A 24,281-nucleotide genomic window follows, 5' to 3' on the forward strand; every position below is an offset into this window, starting at 1 on the left:
CTGAGGTTGACCTGTTTACAACCAAAATAAGGGGCTAAGAATCAAAATCTTGTGTCAGAGCATACTGAAACGATGGAACAAGAAGCTGTGTGAAGCATTCTACCTAGCAACAATGCTTTCAACAGATTCGGTTTCAAGACCAGACCCATAAGCAAAGAGTGGGTCATAATGTGAATCTCCATAGCTCATAGGCAACTGCTCTGTGTTTCTGAACCATGTAACAGGAAGTTTTCCACTGAAGCCATGGTCCCCAAAAAGAGCATCAGTTATACCTTGTCCTTCTGTTCCTGGTAGCCACGCTGCAACCAATGCCTCAATGGAGGCAATATAAGGTTCCATCACAAGCGGTCTGCCTGAAATAACCACAACCACACACTTGACAGCCTGACAAGTGGAGCTAATAATCGCTGGACCTGGTTCCAGCATAGTTAGCTTGTCGCTATCTCCAGCTGTCTCTGCATATGTAGGTTCACCAACAGCAACGATTGCATAAGCAAAGTTGTTCGATTTGATGAATTCAGCATCTGGATCTTCGCGGAAGACAACTTCAGTGCTTTGATCAACAGCTGATTTTACAGCGCCAAGAAGTGTAGTCCCTGAACATAAAAAGACATATTAGTTGCTGAAATGTTTATCAACTATGTCTTTCATCAAAGCTATTTGTTTCACAGCATAAACAGTCACAGACATGATGATAGCAATTGTATAATCTGCAATAAGAGTTGCACAACGTACCCCTCGTGTTCTTGTTACCGCTAAATCCTTGCCATGTCATGGTCCAACCACCACACTGATAACCCAAATTATTAGCGTGAGTGCCAGCGACTAGGATCTTCGAAGTCTTTCTGGGAAGTGGGAGCATAGGATTGGTTTTGTTCCCGTTTTTCAGCAGCACAAGGGATTTCCTAACAGCCTCCCTTGCCAAGTCTCTGTGTGCCTATTAGAAACTGAAAAGATTCCATCAAGATTGGAAGTACTTGCAAGAGATTCTAGCTCTGGATTATTAGGCAACTGACCTGGCTTCCTAGTTCATTGGAAAAGCTGTAATCAGCCAAAGGGTTCTCAAAAAGACCCATGGTGAACTTGACAAGCAGGATTCTTCTGACAGCATCATCAATCCGGGTGACAGGAATTACTTTGTTCTTCACCAAGGACGTAAGATCATTGACAAACTCGGTAAAGTTGAAGGGGACCATGACCTGCATATTATTTCGTTAGCTAACACAGACATAAGTAACATCTTCCTATCTAAGTCCTGGAATGTCTGTGAAGTTTGAAACACAAACCATATCAATGCCAGCTTGAATTGCAGCTCGGACGGAAGCTGTGTAGTTCGTATGCGGTGGTGAGGAAATCTTATCAACACCTTGCCAATCCGAAATAACAAAACCCTGCACATATCATAGAAATGATAAGTTGGAATTAGAACTCATAATCAACTCCTTCATATAAGAATTCACATACGCTCCATAAAAAGTTCTATTCACGGCTCTACAAAATACATGGAGAAAGAGCCTTATTCATTCAGAAAGACTACTGCCAGAACACAGAGCATGTGCATTAAAGTTGTAATTGACATCTATTGAGGTAAATAGTAGGCAGACCTTAAACTTAAGGGTACCCTTAAGATACCCTGTGATAAGCTCAGTATTTGCATGCATCTTTTCACCATTCCAGCTCGAATATGAAACCATCACTGTGGAAACACCTTTGTATATTGCATCAGCATAAGCAGGCATGTGAACGCTAAGAAGACCATGTAAATCAGTCACCGTGTTGTTCTCATTTACTCCTCGGGTTGTCCCACCATCTCCCACGTAATGCTTGGCACATGCTGCAACTTTATCCCTGAAAACAATAACACGCATAAAAGGAAGAACATACTTACGTAAGGCTCATATAACACAACCAAATTATCAAAAGCCTTACCTGCCACCAACAAATGGAATGCCATGCTTATAGTTGGCAGGAGGCTCTCCTTGTAAACCAAGTATGACATCTGTCATGTCTTCCACAACTTTGTGATCCTCGCTGTAGCTCTCATAACACCTACCCCATCTTGGATCTCTACAAACCTAAAGCAAAGAGAAACAACTTTAACAAATGTCCAAAGTACCAAAGATATGAAGAGAACTTATAGGATCAAGAATACAGAAACTTTACTGCAATGCAAGGAGCAAATGTGTATGGAATTCCAGTGGCTCTGACTTCGACTGCAGTAGCTGCTCCAATCCTCTTAACCAGATCAGGATCCCTGTGAAACTCAAATCTATCAGCAGAAGAAATATAGATAGCGTTCGTAAAATCCGAGACGGGAAACATGCAAAACCAAATAAACGTTTTAGCTAAAACTTGCCTGGTGGCTCCAAGACCAACATTGTGAGGGAAGATAGTAGCGTTGTAGACATTGTTATGCCCGTGAACGGCATCAATGCCATATATCATAGGAATCCCCAAACGACTCACTAAAGCTCCTTTCTGATACTCATTGATCATATCAACCCAATTCTGAGCGGTTGCCTCAGGAAGTGGAGCACTCTCACCACCACTCAATACACTGCCTGCACATAACAAAACAAAGAAACATCTTTTATTTTCAAGTTTCACAAATCCAAACACTCGATACCAAGAAAAATTACTCAGCTTATCTAGTTCTAATGATAACAAGATGGTGAGAGACTGAGCTACTGAAAGTAAGCCTAAAGTTGAGTGAAACCCTCAATTCAACTAAAAATTCTGAACAATAACAGTTGGACCGACTGATTTACAAAAGAAACCATTCAATATCCCCAAAATGAGAGAAATTGGAGAACCAACAAAATTAACCAACCAACCAAGTAAATAAGAAATTGCAAGAAAGATTAGTTATTTGCATACCGATGAAGTAATCTCTCATGATGTTAACAGTGGCAACCTTTCTATCAATCTGCACCATCTGACCAATCTTCTCTTCCAAAGTCATTCTACCAAACAAATCCTCAACTCGATCTGAAACGGTCTGTTTGGGGTCCTTGTACAACACATAGTCTCCATCCCCATTACAAGAAACCCACACACACATCCATAGAAGAATCGCTACGAAAACTCTGCTCATCTTGGTTAAACAGGGGGGGGGCAATTCTGGAAATACAAAAGACAGAAACTCAAGATAAGAAAGAGTTCTCACTTCTCACTTGTCAGCTTAGAAATATCTAAAACAAAAACAAAAATCCCTCAAATTGCTGATACTTTAAGGTTCTAAGCATCCGAACAAGAAACAAAAGAAAAAGAAAAAAAAAAGCAACCTTTTTTCATCAGTGATAAAAAGAGAGAAGAAAAAAAGCGAAAAAAACAAACTTTATTGAGATTTACTGTATTAAGTTTTCAACAAAGATGAAGAAACCCACGATTCGGTATCGAATCTTTTCCCATGGAATTAGAAAGACTTATACATTGAAGGAGGAAAACGCAAGATCCCAAAGTAGAGAAAGAAAGAAAGAACTTACAGTAGAGAGAGAGAGAGTTAGGCAGAGGAGCAACAACAACACTAGATAATATCTCTGCTTCTTCTTCTTGTTCGATGAGATTTTATTAGAAACAATATTAATAAGAGAATTAAAAAAGAGTAGTTAATAAACGCTTTTAAGCAGAGATATAAAGAGAGAGAGAGAGAGAGAGAGAGTGTAAAAGTAAAAGACGTTGATGTTGTTGTTTTTTTCTTGGGAACGTGGGGTTGGCTCACGTTTTTCCACAAAAACATCTGTACCCCCCAGCCCCAGAGTATACTCTGCTATTAGCATAACGACGAACAAAGCGTCGTCGTTTCGTCTTTTTTAAAGTTTTCTTTTCTTTTTTTTTCCTTCTTTCATATATTTCCTTTTTAAGTTTAATAAAATTATATCCTTTTTCTTAAATTACTGAAAATATCGTACTTGCTTTTTAACCGACCTTAGACCCGTGTCACTAGGGCGGGAGAATCAGATTCCTCGACTCTAATCTCACGCTAAACCGGAGTTGATGATACTCCGCCCTCCGGCCGCCCCGCTACTGTGTAATCCCCCGCCGTTAAAAAGAAAAAGACTTTACTTTTTCCTCTACGATGATTATTATGTCGAAAAGTCTCCATCTTTGGTTTCGTGGGTGGAGGATCCTGATGACGGGGGATACGATACATTTGCCTTGAGGTTAGGGATTTTGAGTGCTTGTGAATCGTTCAATTGGGGAAGACAGGAGAGATGAGTTTAGAGCACCCGTAACCTTTGAAATTTCAGTTTTTTTAATCAAAAAAAGCACTCAAATTTCAGACTTTAGTTCTTTCAAGTTAATGAATCAGAGTTAGTGAAACAAAGACGTTCTGTAAGCTGTGATTCTGATTTCTGTGCTAACAGCATTAGGAGGTAATTATTTTCTGACGAGCTTAACAGATTCCAATTGTGTGCATTGCTGCTGACTTTTCCTGGCTTCTATTGTCGAAGGTTAAGGCACATATATATATATGTTCAGTTATGGGAAAGAATGTCTCAGGAAAGATCACTTTTCTGATGGCAGTTGACATTGACTTGTAGATTATGGTAAAGATTGAGCCAATTGACGTGTCTTATTCCATTAGTCCTTTTTTTTGGTCAGCCTGCATTAGACGTGTAGAATGTTTTTTACTTATGGTTGTGCACGGAACAGAAAACTTGGTCAGCCAGAGCCAATTAGTCCTTTTTTCTTTTTTGACAGCCTGCATGAGTCAATTAGACGTGTAGAATGTTTCTTACTTGTGGTTGTGCATCCGTTTATCAGGGGGCTCTTGCCAAAATGTCTAGTGGCCCATATCTTATATCTGATGATCGAATTGTACTTACGCTTGCCTAACTACTGTCAAAGCTTGAACTCGTTTTATATGAAGACTGATTTTCTCAACAGGAAAGTCAATGAAGGATTTAGTGGTTGCAAAAAAAAAAAAGGGACTCTTCAGTTAGCCAGTATATTGATAGTCAAGAATAGGAATCACTCACTGTTCCTCATAGCAATTTATGGAAACAGTTGTTTCCTCCTGATAGTAATAGATGGACAAAAAAAATCAATCAAGGAAGGAACAAGTACGGAAAAAGTTTGAGAATCTCTGTAATAAAGATCATCTATTCTTGCAGGTCCTTGGACCAAGGACCAGGGGTGGCTATACTGGTCGAAATTGATCTAGTGTTGGATTAGCCGGAGGCCGTGAACACTCATGATAACTCTGTTCTAATGATAATCCACTATCAGCACTACATCAAACCAAGTCTCATACTGATTATCATAATGTTTAGAACATGAAACTCGTCTCCACCACAATTTGGTTGCAGGTAGGTTTTTAGTTCTACAATAAAAGCTGTGGTCAGCTTTTTCAATTAGGGATAAAACATCAGTACGACGACAAGAATCTGTAGATCAACGTGATTTGTTAATAAGCTATTAAACATGTGGATGTTTTTTTTATTTGGTTGTCTGCTCTTTTACTCTCTAATGTGGGTTTTGTTTGCATAATTTTTTACTTGCGGGTTTTATCTTTAAAAAATAATAAATGATGGGGTACGTTTAAAAAGAACTCAGACAAAGGAAAACAAATTTATGGTAATTTCACTTTTAATACTACTACTAATGATGGGGTCAGTTTAATACTACTACTAAGACTCAGACTCCCCCCCCTCCCCCGCGATATCACGGAAGAGTATTTTAGAAGAAAAAAAAATTAAATTTAAAATTTAAAACTATACATTATGAAATTATTTGAATGTAATAGAACAGTTTGAATACATAAACTATTACTAAAAACACAATCATCAAAATGAAAACTTATAATAAAAAATATTATGTAGAATAAACGCAACTTTGCAAAACATATTGTTTAAAGTATTATAAATATAAAATATTTTTATGAAGAATTATGGTAAAGAGCTACAACTAAAAAAATCATTATGACGAAGTGATCTTTACTGAGAATATTGAAGTAATGGTTATAATGAGTAATGTAATTTTCTATTAAATACCTATAATTAAAAATATATTTAATAATGAGTGAAACAGTATTAATGGAAAATTAAAATTAAAATACACAACTCTTAAGAACAAAATAAAATAAATTTTAAATATTAAAATAGTTTTTAACAAAAAGTTATGATAAATAGACACAACTGTAAATTTTATATTAAGTTTTATTAAATTTTTATATTACTATAATCATTTCTAAAATTTTAGTTAAATTATAGAATAACATTTAATATTAGATATTAATATTCAAATTATTTAGATTTAAAATAAAATTAAAAATTTGTTTCAACAACAATGATTTGTTAGTTATTGATGAAGAGACAAATATATAGAGAGTTCAAAATATATATGACTATTTAAATAGAGACACTTATTAGAACGAAAAGTTGTGATGAAAAAATATGAATAAAATACAGTGAAAAGACACAACTCTACAATGAAGAAATACAATTGTTTGAGTTTTTAAAAAAGAACAAATAAAACCAATTTTTAACAAAAAAGTACTACGAAAAGTCTCAATTGTTGTTCTTATTTATTCAGATTGTTATTATTATTTTTAGATATTAAAATATTTTTTAATGGAAAGTTAAGATAAATAGACACAACTATAAATTCAATATTAAGTTGTATAAAATTTTTCTATTGCTATAATCATTTCTAAAATTTTAGTTAGATTATAGAATATATTCAATTATCTAGACTCAACATAAAATGGAAAATTTGTGTCAACGAACTTGTTAGTTAGTGATGATGAGACAAATATAAAGAGAGTTCAAAAAGCATGACTATTTAAATAGACGCACCTATTAAAACGAAAAGTTGTGACGAAAAAATATAAATAAAATATAGTGAAAAAACACAACTCTACAATGAACAGATACAACCGTTTGAATTTTAAAAAAAACAAATAAAAACATTTCCTTAACGAAAAGGTACTACAAAAAATTGCAATTGTTGTGTGTGCACTTGATTATACCTACAAACTCATATAAACTGCTTTTAAATAGAAGACATCTTTATTACCATATTCAAAAGTCAAATCCAAAAGCTTATTATATAATCCATTTAACTCTTGGAAAAAGACTCTAGGTATAAAATTAACTAAAAGCTGTAAATTAGATTCATCTTCCAAAAATCTTTTGTTAAATCAATAATTGGAGGAATCTCTTTACTTTTAAAAGAATGAATGCTAGAGAATAATTTAGAGAGCTGTAAAAACCGTTGAGATTGAAATTTTATATTATTTGGTGTCATGGCAAAAAAAATGAAAACAATTCAAACAGACAAATATATATAGATTTCAAAAGATACAAATATTTAAATAGACACAACTCTACAATGAACAGTTGCAACTTTACAAAAAAACCGTTACAATGAACAATCGCAATTTTGTGTAAAACACACAATTTAAATTTTCTACAGATTTTTTTGGAAAATTATCCAGAAAGTACGATTGAAAAAACACAATTTTGGTGGCATTTATTCGGATTGCTATTATATATAGGTATTTTCATTAATTTTTTATATAAAATTAACTAAAAGTTTTAAATTAAATTCATCATTTCAAAAATCTTTTATTAAATCAAGAGTTTGAGAAATTTCTTACTTTTAAAAGAATAAAGCTAAAGAATAATCTAGAGATCTGTAAAAACCGTTGAGATTGAAATTTTATATTATTTTGTGTCATGGCAAAAAAAAAATAAAAACAGTTCAAACAGACAAATATATAGATTTCAAAAGATACGAATATTCGAATAGACACAGCTCTACAATGAGCAGTTGCAATTTTACAAAAAAACCGTTACAATGAACAATCGCAACTTTTTGTTAAACACATAATTTAAATATTCTACAGATTTTTTGGAAGATTATCCAAAAGGTACAATTGAAAAACACAATCTTTGGTGGCATTTATTCGGATTGTTACCGTATTGAAAAGTCAAATCTAAAAACTCACTATGTAATCCATGTAACTCTTGGAAAAACACTCTAGGTATTTTCATTAAATTTTTATATTTAAAATTAACTAAAAGATGTAAATTAGATTCATCATTCCAAAAATCTTTTGTTAAATCAAGAATTAGAGGAATTTCTTGACTTTTAAAAGAATGAATGCTAGAAAATAATTTAGAAAAATATATAAACCGTTGAAATTGAAATTTTAGTTGATATTGTGTCATAGAAAAAAAAATGAAAACAGTTCAAACAGACAAATATATATAGATTTCAAAAGATACGACTGTTTCAATCAACACAACTTTACAGTGAACAGTTGTAACTTTTCATAAATAAACGTTTCAATAACCGTTTAAATAACTTTTCATGACTTTTTTGAAAAAATTTGATCGTATTTATTTGAATTGTTATTATTATATAGATTAAAAAAAAACTCTGGCCCGACGTCTGGGTTGCCAAGATTGAAAAGGGTGGACTTTGCAAAAAAACAAAAGACAAAAATTTAATCAAAACGAGTTTAAGACAAATCGCAGCGCAAAACTCGGCGGCGATAGATAGATAGAGAGAGAGAGAGATAATCAAAACAAAAAGAACGCGTTTTCAAACTGCTTCATCCATCGTCTTCTTCTTCTGCTTCATCCATCGTCTTCTTCTTCTATACAGCCTTGACTCTCTCATTAAATTATCAAATGTCCCTACGGTTTATGCAACTGTAGTGCTATTAAACAACTATCCCTTTATTATTTTCCCACCCAACCCCCTCCCCCAATTTATTTTTCATTCTTTCTCTATTACTCTTCAGATCTCTCTCTCTCTCTCTCTGTCTCTGTCTAGGCGTGTTTTCTCTACTCTCTCTGTGTTTTGTTTGCTTCGGTTCCTTGCATCCTTCTCTTTTCTGGGTTCGTTTCAAGTCAGGATTTTTCCGATACCCTTTTCAGCTTTCTTGCTATATTTTGTCTCTGTATTATAAAGAGCCCTCTGCTGTTTCCTTGGTCGGTATTGACCCAAGTAAGGTTCAGTTGTGTAAGAATATTGAATGCATTTGTTTGATGTCTGATGGTGTTCAAGAACTAAAAAGTATGATAGGAAGGATTTGACTTTAGGGATGAGATTAGATTGTTTTTACACGGTGTTGTGATCAAATCTTGATGCTATATTTGGTGAAAGAGATTTAAGAGAAGCTTTGGGGTATTTGGATGGGTAATACTTGTGTTGGACCAAGCAGGAATGGCTTCTTGCAATCTGTTTCAGCTGCAATGTGGCGGCCAAGAGATGGAGATGATTCGGCTTCCGTGAGCAATGAAGATATTTCAAGTAGACCTGTTTCAGGAGAGCTTCGATCTCCATTATCTGATGATGTCCAGAATAAACCTCCTGAACAGGTCACAATGCCCAAGCCAGGGGCTAACATCGAGACCAAGGACAGAGAGATTCGACTTGAAGCCAAGCCTGAAGTGCAAGAGGAGACAAAACCTGAGTCAAAACCAGAGACCAAACCGGAGACCAAGCCGGAGACTAAGCCGGAGGCAAAACCTGATCCTCCAGCTAAACCTAAGAAGCCTAAACACATGAAAAGAGTGTCAAGTGCAGGTCTTAGGACTGAGTCAGTGTTGCAGAGGAAAACTGAAAACTTTAAGGAATTCTATTCCTTGGGAAGGAAACTTGGACAAGGGCAGTTTGGGACGACTTTTTTATGTGTGGAGAAGACTACAGGGAAGGAGTTTGCGTGCAAGTCAATTGCTAAGAGGAAGCTTTTGACTGATGAAGACGTTGAGGATGTGAGAAGGGAAATTCAGATAATGCATCACTTGGCTGGTCACCCAAATGTCATATCCATTAAAGGAGCTTATGAGGATATTGTGGCGGTGCACCTTGTGATGGAGTGTTGTGCAGGTGGCGAGCTTTTTGACAGGATCATTCAACGCGGTCACTACACAGAGAGGAAAGCGGCTGAGCTCACTAGAACCATTGTTGGTGTTGTAGAGGCTTGCCATTCTCTTGGTGTTATGCATCGAGACCTCAAGCCCGAGAATTTTCTTTTTGTCAGTAAACATGAAGATTCTCTCTTGAAGACGATTGATTTTGGACTCTCAATGTTCTTTAAGCCAGGTATGCTTTCAATATTACGCATCTTAAACCTTTCAGTTTCTAGATTTGGTCACTTAACTTGAATGACATGATTCATGTTGGTCAATGGTTTTTTAAATCAATTCCTTCCTCTTTGCAGACGATATTTTTACAGATGTTGTTGGTAGCCCATATTATGTTGCTCCGGAAGTTCTTCGAAAGCGTTATGGTCCTGAAGCTGATGTCTGGAGTGCTGGAGTGATTGTGTACATTTTATTGAGTGGAGTTCCCCCATTCTGGGCTGGTAAGGATTGTGTATATCATATTTAGATAAGAGATTTTTCACCTGTCCTAATTAGGCTCTGAACAAAATCTTTGTTCTTTTTTTTTGTTTTTTGAACATTCAGAAACCGAACAAGGTATCTTCGAACAGGTCCTCCACGGTGATCTTGACTTTTCGTCAGATCCCTGGCCGAGCATATCTGAAAGTGCAAAAGACTTAGTGAGGAAAATGCTTGTCAGAGATCCCAAGAAAAGGTTAACTGCCCACCAAGTATTATGTAAGTGATTTTGATCTGAAACCTTCCTCTTTCGGTTAGAGCGTTACGATTCTCTTTCTATTAGTTCCATTGAGCATAGATTTCAATGGTCCTACATGAATTATAAGTGTCCTGTCTCACAGCTATTTTAGTAGTGAAGTTTCCAAATACATTGTCATGTAGAGTTCATTTGTGCCACTGTCCTATTTCTTATGAAGTTGTGCTTCCTCTCAGGTCATCCATGGGTACAAGTCGATGGTGTGGCTCCAGACAAACCTCTGGATTCTGCTGTTCTGAGCCGTATGAAGCAATTTTCTGCGATGAACAAGTTCAAGAAAATGGCTCTTAGGGTAAGCGGTTTTTCAATGCTAATCAAAATTAAAACCATATGGAGAACAAGTTACTGTGATAAACATAAGATAGTTGCTTGTTACCTTCTCTTCTTCTTGTTATGTGGAAAGAAAGAGACGATGCAGATTAAGTTTCTCTCTTTATGCCTTCTTGTAGGTCATTGCTGAGAGCTTATCTGAAGAAGAAATAGCTGGCTTGAAAGAAATGTTTAATATGATAGATGCGGACAAGAGTGGTCAGATAACTTTTGAAGAACTGAAAGCAGGACTTAAACGAGTAGGGGCAAACCTCAATGAGTCTGAAATTCTTGACTTGATGCAAGCTGTAAGTTTTAACCCCCTTGCTATTTTGTTATTTGAAAATGAAGGTCCCTAATCCCTATATACCTGCAAATCCAGTGTTTTCCCTAACTATAATTATGAAATGGGCTTGTTATAATCCAAAATACTCTGCTGGTTCTGGTTATATACTTCTGTGTTTTTGCTAGGATTTTCATTTAATCTGGTATCTCTCTCTCATGTGTATTTAATATAGGCTGATGTGGACAACAGTGGAACAATAGACTACAAAGAGTTCATAGCTGCAACATTGCATCTAAACAAAATAGAGAGAGAGGATCATTTGTTTGCAGCCTTTACATACTTTGACAAAGATGGGAGTGGCTATATCACCCCAGATGAGCTTCAACAAGCTTGTGAGGAGTTTGGTGTTGAGGATGTCCGCATAGAAGAACTGATGCGCGACGTTGATCAAGACAATGTAAGCTCCTTTACACCTTTATCATCTTATCCTAATTTTCAAATGACTTGAATACTTCTCAACAATCATCAGATTGAATGGATTATAGATCATTTCGCTCATAGGAATCTCACGTATATGATCCTCTTCAATCCTTGCATTGTTGAAAGTAGTGAGAATTACACTATCCTTTTAGAGATATTCTCTCTGAAAGACTCGGCTGATTGAGTATGATTCTTGTTAAACGTAGGGGAATAGTAGAAACTCTCGTTCCTGAGAAACAGTAAACCAATGTGTTGTAATTAATGTTGAAATCGGTTTTGGATTAATATATTGGAACCTCTGAGAAATTCTTCAACAACTTATGAAACTCTTGTTGAGTGTTGATAATTTTGAACAACTGAATTGTTGTTTGCAGGACGGGAGAATAGACTACAACGAGTTTGTGGCGATGATGCAGAAAGGAAGCATTACAGGAGGTCCTGTGAAGATGGGTCTAGAGAAAAGCTTTAGCATTGCTCTAAAACTCTAATTCCAGTCTATTCAAATTACAAAACTAGAGCCCAAGTCAAGAGTTTCTGATAATATATGATGATTGTGTTGAAGACAAAATGCACAGCCAAGATTCTCTTTTGCCCTCTTTTGGATTCTCAATCTTTTGGATGAGGTTTTTGTCTTAGACTTATTTTGGAAACTTCGTTGTAATGTGTACTTCTTGAGCATATATAGGCTTCTTCTAACATTCGAGCAGAGTGATCTAGTTTCACAATGACTCAGGGATTAAAACAAGTCTAACGATACTCTCTACGATGGACATCTTGGTGATTGCAATGACCCGAAACACAAATAGTTATGATCTGAAAGCAACACAAAGAGAATAATCAGAAGCAGGCATATCTTCTTGAAGTGTATATCCCGATGCGTGTTGGCTTAGGAACAACGTCATACAATGTCACCATTGTGATTAGTTATAACATTGTGAGTTTGCATTCCTCCACTGAGAGGACATATTTTTTCGAATAATCAAAAAATAGGTCGGTGGAGAAAATACTCACCAATACGGTATTCAGCAACTATGATGAATTGCTATACCCGTGTATGGATTGGCTTTAGGACGTGTATCCGAATGATATTGTTTACCTTTTCCATCTTAGTGCGATTCCATATGTAACATCCGTTTGTTTTTGAAAGTTTGAGCTTATGTTGATACACTCTCGTCTATATAAACAAACAATGCTGATTTTGTTAGATGAAGAACAGATAACAAAAAAAATGTTACCGAAGTCCGAGATATCAGAATTCGCCGTCGTTAATGACACTTTTCTCATTGTGTTGTTAGTCTTAATAGTGGTCATCGTGATGTCATTGATCGCTCATGCCATGAACTGGTGTAAAGAACGCCGCCGCGCAATGTGAGTCCACCCGGTTTCTGCAGATGCCCTCCAGTTGGCTGATCAGTGAACGTCCCTTCTCAGAGTACTATCCTTGTAGAGTCGTAGTTTCTTACTTTGTCTGAACATATCTAATATCCTAGTTTCTTTACTCTGTTTCTCTAACTTTGTTCGAACTTGTCTATATATCCTAGTTTCTCTTACTTTCAGTCTTTCTCCTACTGTCGTTAAAAAACGTGATAAACACTTTATAGCTGTACTGTTATATGTACCTTCCAAAATCCAAAACTCCATGTGCGTCCGTCACCAAATAATGTTGGATTCACCTATCAGTCAAAATTAGTGTATTTTATTTCTTAAAATCAAAATTTTCTTCTTTAAAAAGTCAAATTAAAAAAAAACACTTATATGAAATTTACCATCCAACCAGTTTGGATCAAATTAACTTTATTGTTAACTTTACTGCCTACATATAAGTTTGCACATGAAGAGTGATCTCCACTAATATTCAAACTATGTAAACTAATCCAAGAAAAGGTAGTTTGATAGATGAATACCTGAATTTTATGGTTTTGTAGTAGTGGATGACTTAACGAAGGTTGTTTGTATATATCCACACAATCATAGATTATGTTCTCATTTAACTATGAAAAATATTTTTGAAATCAATATCATAAGTTAATCTACGAAATATTAGTTTGAGAACGGGATGCTTATAGATATATAAATTTTCTTTCAAATTACCTTTACGGATATTAAATCTCTTACGGTTTCTTTAGATTGAACTACAAGACCTATGAATATGAATGGTACGAGTTTGAGAATGAAATCCATGACTATTTTAAAAAAATTCTTATAGTTTTTTTTTGTCAAATCTAATTAACACCCAAATACTTAGGTATTTATAATAGCTAGGGATTTTTGTTCTAGTTATTAGTATTTTATTCTTCTTATTTATTGGTTATATTAATAAATATATAAATAAATCTATATTTCCACTTTATCCATGTAAGTCCTTCAGATTTTTATTTATAAACATGTCCACCCACCTTAAGAAAACAATTTAATGTTTTTCATTCTTTTTCTTTTTTCCAATTTTTCCTCTATTTTACTTTCACATTATTATGTTCAATATATGCATTAAATAAATATTTTATCCCTTTTTATCGATGTACTTGATTAATTTTAAGAAAAAGTGTATACATTAAGAATAAGTTTATTATTTCAATATTGGTCTGCTTTACTTTTTAAAAGCACAGTTTTAATCTACATAGATTTTTCTGGAAGAATTTTTTTCATAGACATAATTAAATGCCTTAATGTGTAAATAAATTGCATTGTTGATAAAACAAATTTGACTATTTGTTTATTGGTCCACTTTACTTTTTATTAAATTAAAAGTAGTCAACTCGAAGAAAAAAACAAGTTTTTTTTATTGGTTATTGGCTTTCAATAAAACCATATAATACATGAAAAATCGACGCACAAAAAAAATATTGGTTACTCGTTTTCCAAAGATATTGTGATCTTAGACTAATAAAATAATAGAAAAATGATACTAATATATGAAAAAAGGAATAAGCAAAAATCTTGTCCAATTTTTGTCAGTCGAGTTCTTCTGCTTTGTCATCGAGAAGGCTTGTGCGGAGATTCAGTGGAAGATAAAGTTAAGAGGCTTGATGCTGAGCTCTGCAAATACAAAAAAAAAGAGATCAAGAGGATTAGAGAAAAGCTTTAGCATTGCTCTTAAACTCTAGTTTCATCAGTTTATCTAAACTACAAAACTACAGGCAAGACAAAGAGAGTTTTCTGACAATATATGATGATGGTTGTGTTGAAGACAAATGCACAGCCAGTATTCTCTTTTTGCCCTCTTTTGGATCTCAATCTTGTGGATGAGGTTTTTTTTGTCTTATACTTAGTTTGTGAAACTTTGTTGTGTTGTGTACTTTGAGCATACATATGTAGTCTTATGTCATTTGGCAACTGAATCTGCATAGCTTTACAAACGTTATTCTTGTCCGTAAAAGTAAATTCGAAGAGTTGAAAAAACACTAATCTAGACATTCCACTAATTACAAACATTACTAGAGAAATAAATTAAGACAATAATTTATTTGTGGTCTGAATTATAATTACTGAATCTTGCTGAAATAATTATAAAGTAATGTACAGATGTCGCTAAATTTGGTCACTGAAAATAATAGCCACCAAACTTTCTAATCTTAAACTCGTATTTATTTGAGATCTTTAAGATAATTTATTATGTGTGGTAAGGACAAACAAAGGATCCAGCTTGTAATTTTAAAGTGATAAGGAATAGCTTATGTTGTCTAGCACCCAACAGTTCACTTTTCATTTTTTGGTCAGATTTCATCAGTTCACTATAAATCATCTTTTCTTCATACTTCAAAGGACAAAACTACTGAGCTGTGTTGTAGTTTTTTTCCATTAGTCGACGAGCTTATCTTATTTGTTGTTTAATATGAATTATTAGCTAGTTTAGTTTAATTTTGTAAACATAAAAACAATTTAGCTAGTTTAATTTAATTATACCTAACTTACTTTATTCAGGAAAATGTAGAAGTGGGTCTCACAACCAACTTATTTTTTTCTCCAATAATAAAATAATTTAAGGCGTGCGTATGTATGTTGTTGACATCAAAAAGTGCTCATTTTTGGGGGGATACGACTTTTTAATTTATAAATTACAAAAAATTGGTTTTATATAATAAATATTAAATTGTCTATTTCAAAGCTACTGCGTACGTCTCTATCTATCTTTAAATCTCCTAATTCCAGTCCACAAAACGTGATCATGATTAACTGTATCATAAAGTTCTATTTGTGTTTGGTTCTAATTGTTCTAAAGCAAATATGTTGGTTATTGTTTAAAGTAATATGTTTTAAAACTTTCTAAATATTAAAATATTCTTCTTTTTGTACTTTTTATTAAAAAATCATAATATACAATTTATTAGTAACACTTTTAATAAACACATATATATATATATATACATATAAACAAACAATATATACTAATAAAAAGTATAAGCTATAAGCTTCTAAAGGCGTCTACATAAGATTTAAAATCTCCTATTATGATTAGACATGTCATTAATTAATATTTTTTAAAATTTCCAAAAAATTTTATATTAAAAATTATTTTAAACAACCTATCAGGATTTGACATGTCATTCAATAACATTTTTAAAAATTTCCAAATTTTTTTAGAAAAAGTAAAATTTTCAATTTATTGAAATAAAATAACTATGTACAATATCTCATATCGGCTAGAAAATTTTTAGACAATGATTCAGCACCAGTATAAATAAGATTAATATGCTTCCAACAACGAATGAGCAGGAAAGCTTGATTTATCAGGCATCCAAGTTTAAAAGTTTTATTCGGTTTGATCCAGTTTTTTATTTGATTAAACTAAAATTTTAAAAAGTTTCAAAAAAATATATTATAATATTTAAAAAATTTAAAAGTTTAAATATTATAAATATTGAAACTTTTAAAAAATTTTAGCATTTAAAAAGTTTTTAAATATTATAATTTTAAAATATTATAAATATTGAAACTTTTTAAAAGGTTCAAATTTATCTTATTTTTTATTTTTATGAAAAAATAAATGATTTTGTTTTTGGAGTTTGATGGGTTAACAAGTTGTGTGGTACTCTAAAAAAGGTTTTTCAGTGGAAGAATGTGAAGAAGTTGACGAAGAAAAAGAAAAAAAAGAGTATAACGAATAACCAAACGGTAAAAGTAACGATGGCAATTACCATAAAATTTGACAATGAAAATGATAAGAAACAATATGAATAATAAAAAAACATTTAATAAAAAACACGAAAACATAGGTGGTAGCGATCATGATGATAAAATTATTTCGTTTTTTTTGTGGTCAGAGATATAGTTTATGAAATGTGAAGTCATCAGTTTGATTCGTCTCGCCTGGACGTTGAGTTAAATTCATGATTTTTCTATCAGATTTGATTTTATGATACAACTGATTTTTATATTTTAGAAAATTATGTATATGAAATTTAATTATTTTCCTTAATACTAATTTAAACTTTTTTATAAGATAATATTTTATTATCGTTATGATGCATATATAATTTTCATTAAAATATATCAAATAAACCAACGCTTAGCGTAGATTGAAAACTAGTCTATATAAAAAAAAACACAATCGAACCTAAAAACCTCAAATTATTATAGAGTGTACGTGTCTATTAGTTAACTCTTGAGACCGCCAAAGAAGTACACATCACATAAGAAATGATTTATAATTTTATTTTCCATTACAAAAGAAGTAAAAAATCGAAAGAGGATCATGGGAGCATGAGTTAGTGTAGGGACTATTAACTTTAAGGCAATGGCATATGGTTAGGACTTAATAAGCTGAAAATTTTATGAATTAGGACATACCTAACTTTATTTCTTACACTTTAAACACCTAAAAAAGAGTATTATCATCCTTCATGCACATTAAAAATCTTATCTTTCACATGGATTGGACAAAATAATATATTAGCTATAAGGTCTCTAATTAATTAACATTAAAAACCTAATTCAGGTTCGGAGCTTTCCAACACACCAATAAAAAGAAAAAACGAAAAGAAAAGAAACAAGATGGTGTATGAATTTGGTAATTCTGATTAGGAACAGAACAATTGCATATGGCAGATAAAATGTGTCGAAATAATTTGTATAAAATAATTGATGCGAGATAGATACATATAGTAAAGTCATAATTTGTGAGTTTGTGATCGAGATTTAAAGAGCCTCTAGACTCTAGAGTCTCTATTATAGATATGAATCATGCTACTGGCTGCGTTTTAAAGAACATTGTGGAAACAAAATTATTAGAGAATCTAGTCAAAACCTACTGATCATTCATATGGTTGACAAAAAGTTTTTTCTTCTATTATATAGTCAAAAGTAATAATTTTGGTATAGCTTAAAATAATCATAAACAAAATATAGCATATAATAGAAAACTACTAAATTCAGCCATAAAAATCCAACTTTACTCAAAAAAATAAATGGCCGTTTTTACTAGTTATAGAATTTAGAGGAATTTATTGGGGCAGTATAGTATAAATCTTTTTTATTACACTAACCTTAAAATCTGCTGGATTTACTAACAGATATAATTAATTCTCGAAATATAACTAATTGAAATCGTAGTTTTTCAGATACAAATATTCCAAAACTAAACGTCAGCACACAATTACATCAATTTATTATATTTTCTCAACAGTTAAAAGAAAATAAAAACCAAGAAGACTTTTTGCACCTAGAACGTGGATACAAAGACGTATGCTACATCCTCTGTTTCACCTGCGCTCAAAAANAAAAAAAAAAAAAAAAAAAAATCATTTTTCTATAATTAAATAAATAATTTATAATGTCAAACTTTATACAGTAGTGTGTATCATCATTTAAATAATCAATCTAACTGTATTAATTAATTATTAATCACCAATTTTTATATTGCCGTCCTTCTCTTTCTCTCTCTCTATAAGGGTTGACTCTAAAAAGAACCATACGCAGAGTTCCTTCTCTCTACTAGTCTCTCTCTCTCTATCTCTATCTCTCTCTCTTTCTTCAAATTTCAAATATTTTTGAGTCTGAGAATCACACCGCGTCTGCGTCCACCAAATCCTCCATACCCATCTCTTAAAGTCCGATTCTTTCTTCCTCAAATCTCGATTACTCCAGTACCCTTTTTTTTCTTTCTAAGATTCGTTCTTATCCCCAAATCTTGTTAAGGCTTTGGTAGCCACTTGTATCGTTTTGTATGGTTGTGAAAATGAAACAGATCATGCGGTGGCCACCGTGGCCTCCTCTCTTCGCCGTCAAATTCGACGTGATCGTCGTTGTTCACAAGATGGAGGGTTTGTTGGATTCTTCCGATGGTGATGGCGATGATACTGATCATCAGCGAGGTGTGACGACGACGACGACGAGGAAGAGACCTGTCGTTGAGATCAAGTGGAAAGGACCTAAATCGGTTACTCTCAAACGCTCCCTCGTACGGAATTTAACCGAAGAAGGTGGGTTTCGCGGCGACGGCGTCGTTGAGTGGAACGAAGAGTTTAAGAGGGTTTGTGAATTCTCTGTTTACAAGGAAGGATCGTTTCTTCCATGGATCGTTTCTTTCACTGTCTTCAATGTTAGTCTCACTCTCTCTCTCTCTCTCTTATCTTTTTTAGAATCGTTGACTCTGATGTCTCTTTCTAAATTATCAGGGTCTGTATAAAGGTTGTACCTTTGCTTTAGGTCCTCTGTAATTTAGTTCCAATGTATAAATTGGGGATTTTTATTCATTCTGAGATAAGTCTATGGTCTTGATTAGGCATTTAGATTTTGTGTATGTGTTGTGTCTTCTTGGGATTTGTTGTTATGCAAATCTAAGTGTTTGGGATCGGTTGTTATGTAGGGACTGAATCAAGGATCAAAGGAGAAAGTTCGTAGCTTTGGGAAGGCATCACTGAACATTGCAGAGTACTTTTCATTGATGAAAGAAGATGATATTCAAGTCAAAGTTCCTCTGAAGTATAGTGGCTCATCATCATCATCTGTGCGAAGTCCATGTCTTCATGTGCGTCAGTGATCTTTTTCTTATAAGATAGTTGTCTGAGTTTATTACTGTTGTTTTCATTTCTCTAACCGCAAGTTTCAACTTATGATGTTTTCAGATATCTCTTCAGTTTGCCCTTAAAGAATCATTGCCTGAAAGACAGAGATCTGCTCTTCCTGTTCTATGGTCTCCTCTTTCTACTGAAGCTGAGAAAGCTGAGTCTGTTGTAAAAGTAGGCCTGAGAAAGATGAAATCCTTCAACCATTGCATGTCTAATCCCCACGCATCGGAAAAGGAGTGTGAGAAAGATGGAAGCAGCGGAAGCGGAAGTGAAGGAAAGAGTCCAGAGAGAAATCTTGATTCTGACTCTACTTATCCTTTTGACACAGATTCTCTAGATGAAGGTGATGCTGCCGATGAGTCAGAAGAGAACAAAGAGAATGAAAGCGGCGTAGCTGATCCGGTTAATTACAAAACACTTCGATATGCTAATTGGGCTAGAGGCTCATTTCATGCTGATACAAACCCTGAAGACGAGGATTTGATATATTACAGCAACCGCAATCCATTAGCAGAGACCGGACATTGCGGTAATGAGGCTTCAAATGATGTAGTAATCTTGGAGCAGACGAAAGGACAAATGTCTAAGAAGAGAATGTTATCTTGGAAGAAGAGAAAACTCAGTTTTAGGTCTCCTAAACAGAAAGGCGAACCTCTTCTTAAAAAGGATTGTCTTGAAGATGGTGGTGATGATATCGATTTTGACCGCAGACAACTGAGTTCATCCGATGAGTCTAACTCTGATGTAAGTACATTGACTACGTTTAGTTCTTGGTTTTCTTATGTTATTGTTTCTTAACTCTTGATTGATTCTCTTGCAGTGGTATAGGTCTGATGATTCAATCAAGAAACCATTATCCCAGTTTGGAGATGATGATTTCGTTGTTGGTAGTTGGGAAACCAAAGAGATTATAAGCCGTGATGGGCTGATGAAACTCAGGGCTCAAGTATTTCTCGCATCAATCGATCAGAGAAGCGAGAGAGCTGATGGAGAAAGCGCATGCACAGCCCTAGTTGCAGTCATGGCAAATTGGTTAGGTTCCAACAGAGACATAATCCCAACAAGGTCAGAGTTTGACAGTCTTATCCGAGAAGGATCATCCGAGTGGAGAAACATGTGCGAAAACGAGGAATACAGGGAACGGTTTCCAGACAAACATTTCGATCTGGAGACAGTTCTACAGGCAAAAATCAGACCCATCTGTGTAGTCCCTGAGAAATCATTCATCGGGTTCTTCCATCCAGAGGAAGAAGAAGGAAAAGAAGACGCTAGTCTAGATTTTCTCAAAGGTGTAATGTCCTTTGACAGTATCTGGGAAGAGATCATGAAACAAGAACCAGAAGAGTCGGCAAGCGAGCCTGTGATCTACATTGTGAGCTGGAATGATCATTTCTTCGTGCTCTTGGTGAACCATGATGCTTATTACATCATAGACACGCTTGGAGAGAGGCTCTATGAGGGTTACAACCAAGCTTATGTCTTGAAATTTGACAAAGATGCAGAGATCCAAAGATTACTACCCTTAAAAGACAACAAAGCCGGCCTAGAAAACAAGAAACAAGGTGGTAAGGACAAGTCTGAGTATGCCGAAAGATCAAAAGAATCAGAAGAAGAACAAGAAGAAGAAGTAGTGTGTAGAGGTAAAGAGTCATGTAGAGAGTATATAAAGAGCTTCCTCGCCGCGATTCCAATTCAGCAAGTTAAAGCTGATATGAAGAAAGGACTGGTTTCATCTTTGCATCATCGTCTTCAGATTGAGCTTCACTACACTAAACACCTCCATCATCAGATAGAATCCTCTGAAACTGTGTCTGAAGCTGCGGTGTCTGTAACAGTGGCTTGGTCGTTGGCGAGCCAATTCAGCAATAATGGTGGGTTTGGCTGCGAGATCGCTGAGCTTTTGGGGGTAGTAAAGGTTTAAAAGAGAAGTGTATATAGAGAAAAAGAGTTTACTTTTGTTTGAATTTTTGGTGTTCATAATCATAAATAACTCAATAACCCCTTTTGTATTTTTTGTTTTTATTTTCTGGCTAATTTGATGTCCATAGTTACAATAATGTTTTTGGCTTTCTTCAGTTTGGCAATAATAAAATTAATGTTTTTCTTTGGAGATAGACTTTTCTTCCTCTCTGATAATAATAAAAAATTAATGTATTTTAGACTGATAATAATAAAATTCTATATAGAGTGTGAATGGTTGCAGCGGTTGGGGCATACGAATCCATATGCGGATTAGACTACTTTTTATTTACCATTTTATCAGTCCGCAGTGGTACGATCCAAAAGAAACAGAAATAAAACCAATGTGGACTAATTGCAGATTGCTTTTGCATACAAATAGAATTTGTCCACAGCAGTCTGCTATCCACCTTAAAAATAGTGTGGTTTAAACCGCAGACAGATTTGGCTGCCTAGACCGCAGTTACCATTGAGACCAATAAAAAAAAAAATAATAACAAAGTTTAAAAAAAAAAAAATCAATCGATAAATACGAAATTAAGTAAAAAAACATGTCCGACTGAATCTGCTTTTGTCATCGAGAAGGCTTTTTTTGTATCTCTGTAGCTCTCTGCTCTGCTCTGCTCTCTATTCATCTGATTGATTTTGTTGGGGAAGAAAAAGATGAAGAGAATCTTTGGTGCGAAGAACAACAAAGAGCCTCCACCGTCTATTCAAGATGCCTCTGATCGGGTTCCTCCTCTCTCTCTCTCTCTCTCCTTTAATCATGATTAGCTTTTTGTCTCGAATTCGTTTTGGTAGAATGTTGGAGAATTACGGATTTGTTTAGGGTTCGAACTTCGAGAGCCGTCGATTTCTGGGTTTTTATTGATTTCAGTCAGCTTTGGGAGTTTCGGTTTTGTGTTGAGATGAAACTGCTTTGGGGTTAGATCATGGATGAACAACTTTGAAGAAGAGCTACTACTTAGGAGTTGATTCCCTAGTTTTGATGTGTTTTTTTGTGTTTCAGATCAATAAAAGAGGAGAGTCAGTGGAAGAAAAAGTTAAGAGGCTTGATGCTGAGCTTTGCAAATACAAGGAACAGATCAAAAGGACTAGACCTGGTCCTGCTCAAGAAGCTATCAAAGCTCGTGCTATGAGAGTTCTCAAGCAAAAGAAGATGTCTGTCTTTCTTTCTTTTTTTTTTCTGTTATCATCTCCTTTTATGTGAATTGCCCTGCTTCTGACATTGGGTTTGGGTTTTAATACCAACTGTTGTTACTGTTTTGGTTTAGGTATGAAGGACAACGTGACATGCTCTATAATCAGACTTTTAACCTTGATCAAGTTTCTTTTGCTGCTGAAGGTCTCAAAGATGCTCAACAAACTGTATGTCTCTCGATTATTGAACCCAAAAAAATCTGGATGTGTTTCTTGATATGAATCTCGTATGATTCTTGTTGTAAATGATTTTTTTGCAGATGACAGCGCTTAAATCTGCTAACAAGGAGTTGAAAGGAATGATGAAAACCGTCAAGATTCAAGATATTGATGTATGTTTTCGACTACCTTATTCAAGAAGCTCTTTTGTCTTTGTTTCCTTGATATTGTTTTTGATTATGATATATGTATTGTATGACACAGAATTTGCAAGATGATATGATGGACTTGATGGATGAGAGTTCTGAGATTCAAGAGACACTGGGTAGGAGCTACAATGTTCCTGATGACATTGATGAAGATGACCTTATTGGCGGTAAGTTCTTCCTCTTGTGTTTTTTTTGGACTACTCTCTCTGTCCTTCACATTTTCTTAGAAATCCACTTTTTGCTGCTTGGGATCGGTAGAAAATATTGCCCTGTGTTTCCTCTTACACTTTTTGAATGGGTTTGTGGTTTCAGAGCTTGATGCTCTTGAAGCTGACATGGGAAATGAGACTGAAGCAGACGGTGTGCCTTCTTATCTCCAACCCGATAAAGAACCGGATCTTGCTGATGAACTCAACTTACCTGCAGCACCAATGGGGCATACAGGCGCTCCACCTGGACGAGCTCAAGTGAGTGTCCTCTGACTTTCTTCTTTTTAATTTTATTCGCAAATATGCACATCCTCCAATGAAACACTTATCTTAGTTGTAGAGGAAGTTATTAGAGGCTGAGTCTTTATTTCCACCTTTTGCATGATTACAAAATCAGTGATAATGTTTTAATTTGCATACGTTGTTTACACAATAATACTCTGCATATTATGTGGAACTTGGACACGTATGGCTGATTTATGATGTTGTTTTGATGATGAACAGGCTGAGGATGAATGGGGATTACCGGCAGTACCACGTGCATCACTTCGGGGCTAAAATTTCGTTTTTTTCACACCTCTTTGTGTGCATAAATATTCATCTCCAGCTACTTCTATTGTGAATTCCATCTATGGTTTATCAAGCGCATATATCTTCTGATAGACTTGATTTCGATATCAAAATCTCTTTGCTTTGAAACTCTTTTTTTCACCATGCTTACCTTCACAGATCCATCATGTGCATTCCGTCCTAATCAAACACATATGTCTACAACATCATCGCATTCTAAATGATGTATACTAAAAGTTTGTGAGAACCGTTGGTTAGGATTTGAAGTTTGTTGTGT

General features: G+C 34.5%; 4 protein-coding genes across 5 annotated transcripts in view; 3 read left to right on the forward strand and 1 right to left on the reverse strand.

The window, feature by feature from the left end:
• The window catches only part of LOC104708630 (beta-glucosidase BoGH3B-like), a 7,409-nt gene extending 3,764 nt beyond the window's left edge, over positions 1-3,645 (reverse strand). The window contains exons 1-10 of one of the 2 annotated variants that reach the window (XM_019228963.1): positions 3,486-3,645; positions 2,878-3,120; positions 2,357-2,561; positions 2,164-2,254; positions 1,930-2,075; positions 1,605-1,848; positions 1,287-1,391; positions 1,017-1,199; positions 736-937; positions 104-596 (exon numbers count right to left, since the gene is read on the reverse strand). In XM_019228963.1, coding sequence (XP_019084508.1) covers positions 104-596; positions 736-937; positions 1,017-1,199; positions 1,287-1,391; positions 1,605-1,848; positions 1,930-2,075; positions 2,164-2,254; positions 2,357-2,561; positions 2,878-3,094 — 1,886 coding nt within the window. In that variant the 5' untranslated portion in view covers positions 3,095-3,120; positions 3,486-3,645. The remainder of the gene's footprint in view (positions 1-103; positions 597-735; positions 938-1,016; positions 1,200-1,286; positions 1,392-1,604; positions 1,849-1,929; positions 2,076-2,163; positions 2,255-2,356; positions 2,562-2,877; positions 3,121-3,485) is intronic. The other variant, XM_010425221.2, reaches the window with a different exon arrangement.
• On the forward strand, positions 8,476-12,393 carry LOC104708631 (calcium-dependent protein kinase 1). The gene is made up of 7 exons (XM_010425223.2): positions 8,476-10,062; positions 10,181-10,324; positions 10,428-10,580; positions 10,794-10,909; positions 11,067-11,234; positions 11,445-11,669; positions 12,067-12,393. Exons 1-7 carry the CDS (start codon positions 9,150-9,152, stop codon positions 12,178-12,180), a joined length of 1,833 nt encoding a protein of 610 aa, XP_010423525.1. The 5' UTR covers positions 8,476-9,149; the 3' UTR covers positions 12,181-12,393.
• Positions 18,579-21,732, forward strand: LOC104708632. The gene is made up of 4 exons (XM_010425224.1): positions 18,579-19,229; positions 19,497-19,658; positions 19,756-20,442; positions 20,519-21,732. The coding sequence occupies exons 1-4, from the start codon at positions 18,855-18,857 to the stop codon at positions 21,617-21,619; spliced, it is 2,325 nt and encodes a 774-aa protein (XP_010423526.1). The 5' UTR covers positions 18,579-18,854; the 3' UTR covers positions 21,620-21,732.
• On the forward strand, positions 22,205-24,148 carry LOC104708634 (charged multivesicular body protein 5). Its single transcript, XM_010425226.2, has 7 exons — positions 22,205-22,389; positions 22,667-22,818; positions 22,932-23,025; positions 23,118-23,189; positions 23,281-23,392; positions 23,538-23,692; positions 23,939-24,148. The coding sequence occupies exons 1-7, from the start codon at positions 22,321-22,323 to the stop codon at positions 23,990-23,992; spliced, it is 708 nt and encodes a 235-aa protein (XP_010423528.1). The 5' UTR covers positions 22,205-22,320; the 3' UTR covers positions 23,993-24,148.

The sequence above is a fragment of the Camelina sativa genome, chromosome 8 (genome assembly GCF_000633955.1).
Source record: "Camelina sativa cultivar DH55 chromosome 8, Cs, whole genome shotgun sequence".
Lineage (NCBI taxonomy): Eukaryota > Viridiplantae > Streptophyta > Magnoliopsida > Brassicales > Brassicaceae > Camelina > Camelina sativa.

Coding starts and splice junctions, on each gene's coding strand:
- LOC104708631 (XM_010425223.2), top strand. CDS start 9,150: ATGGGTAATACTTGTGTTGGACCAAGCAGGAATGGCTTCTTGCAATCT. Junction 10,063..10,180: donor CTCAATGTTCTTTAAGCCAG/GTATGCTTTCAA, acceptor TCCTCTTTGCAG/ACGATATTTTTACAGATGTT. Junction 11,670..12,066: donor GCGACGTTGATCAAGACAAT/GTAAGCTCCTTT, acceptor TGTTGTTTGCAG/GACGGGAGAATAGACTACAA.
- LOC104708632 (XM_010425224.1), top strand. CDS start 18,855: ATGGTTGTGAAAATGAAACAGATCATGCGGTGGCCACCGTGGCCTCCT. Junction 19,230..19,496: donor TTTCTTTCACTGTCTTCAAT/GTTAGTCTCACT, acceptor GTTGTTATGTAG/GGACTGAATCAAGGATCAAA. Junction 19,659..19,755: donor TGCGAAGTCCATGTCTTCAT/GTGCGTCAGTGA, acceptor TGATGTTTTCAG/ATATCTCTTCAGTTTGCCCT.
- LOC104708634 (XM_010425226.2), top strand. CDS start 22,321: ATGAAGAGAATCTTTGGTGCGAAGAACAACAAAGAGCCTCCACCGTCT. Junction 23,026..23,117: donor TCAAAGATGCTCAACAAACT/GTATGTCTCTCG, acceptor ATTTTTTTGCAG/ATGACAGCGCTTAAATCTGC. Junction 23,393..23,537: donor TGAAGATGACCTTATTGGCG/GTAAGTTCTTCC, acceptor TTGTGGTTTCAG/AGCTTGATGCTCTTGAAGCT.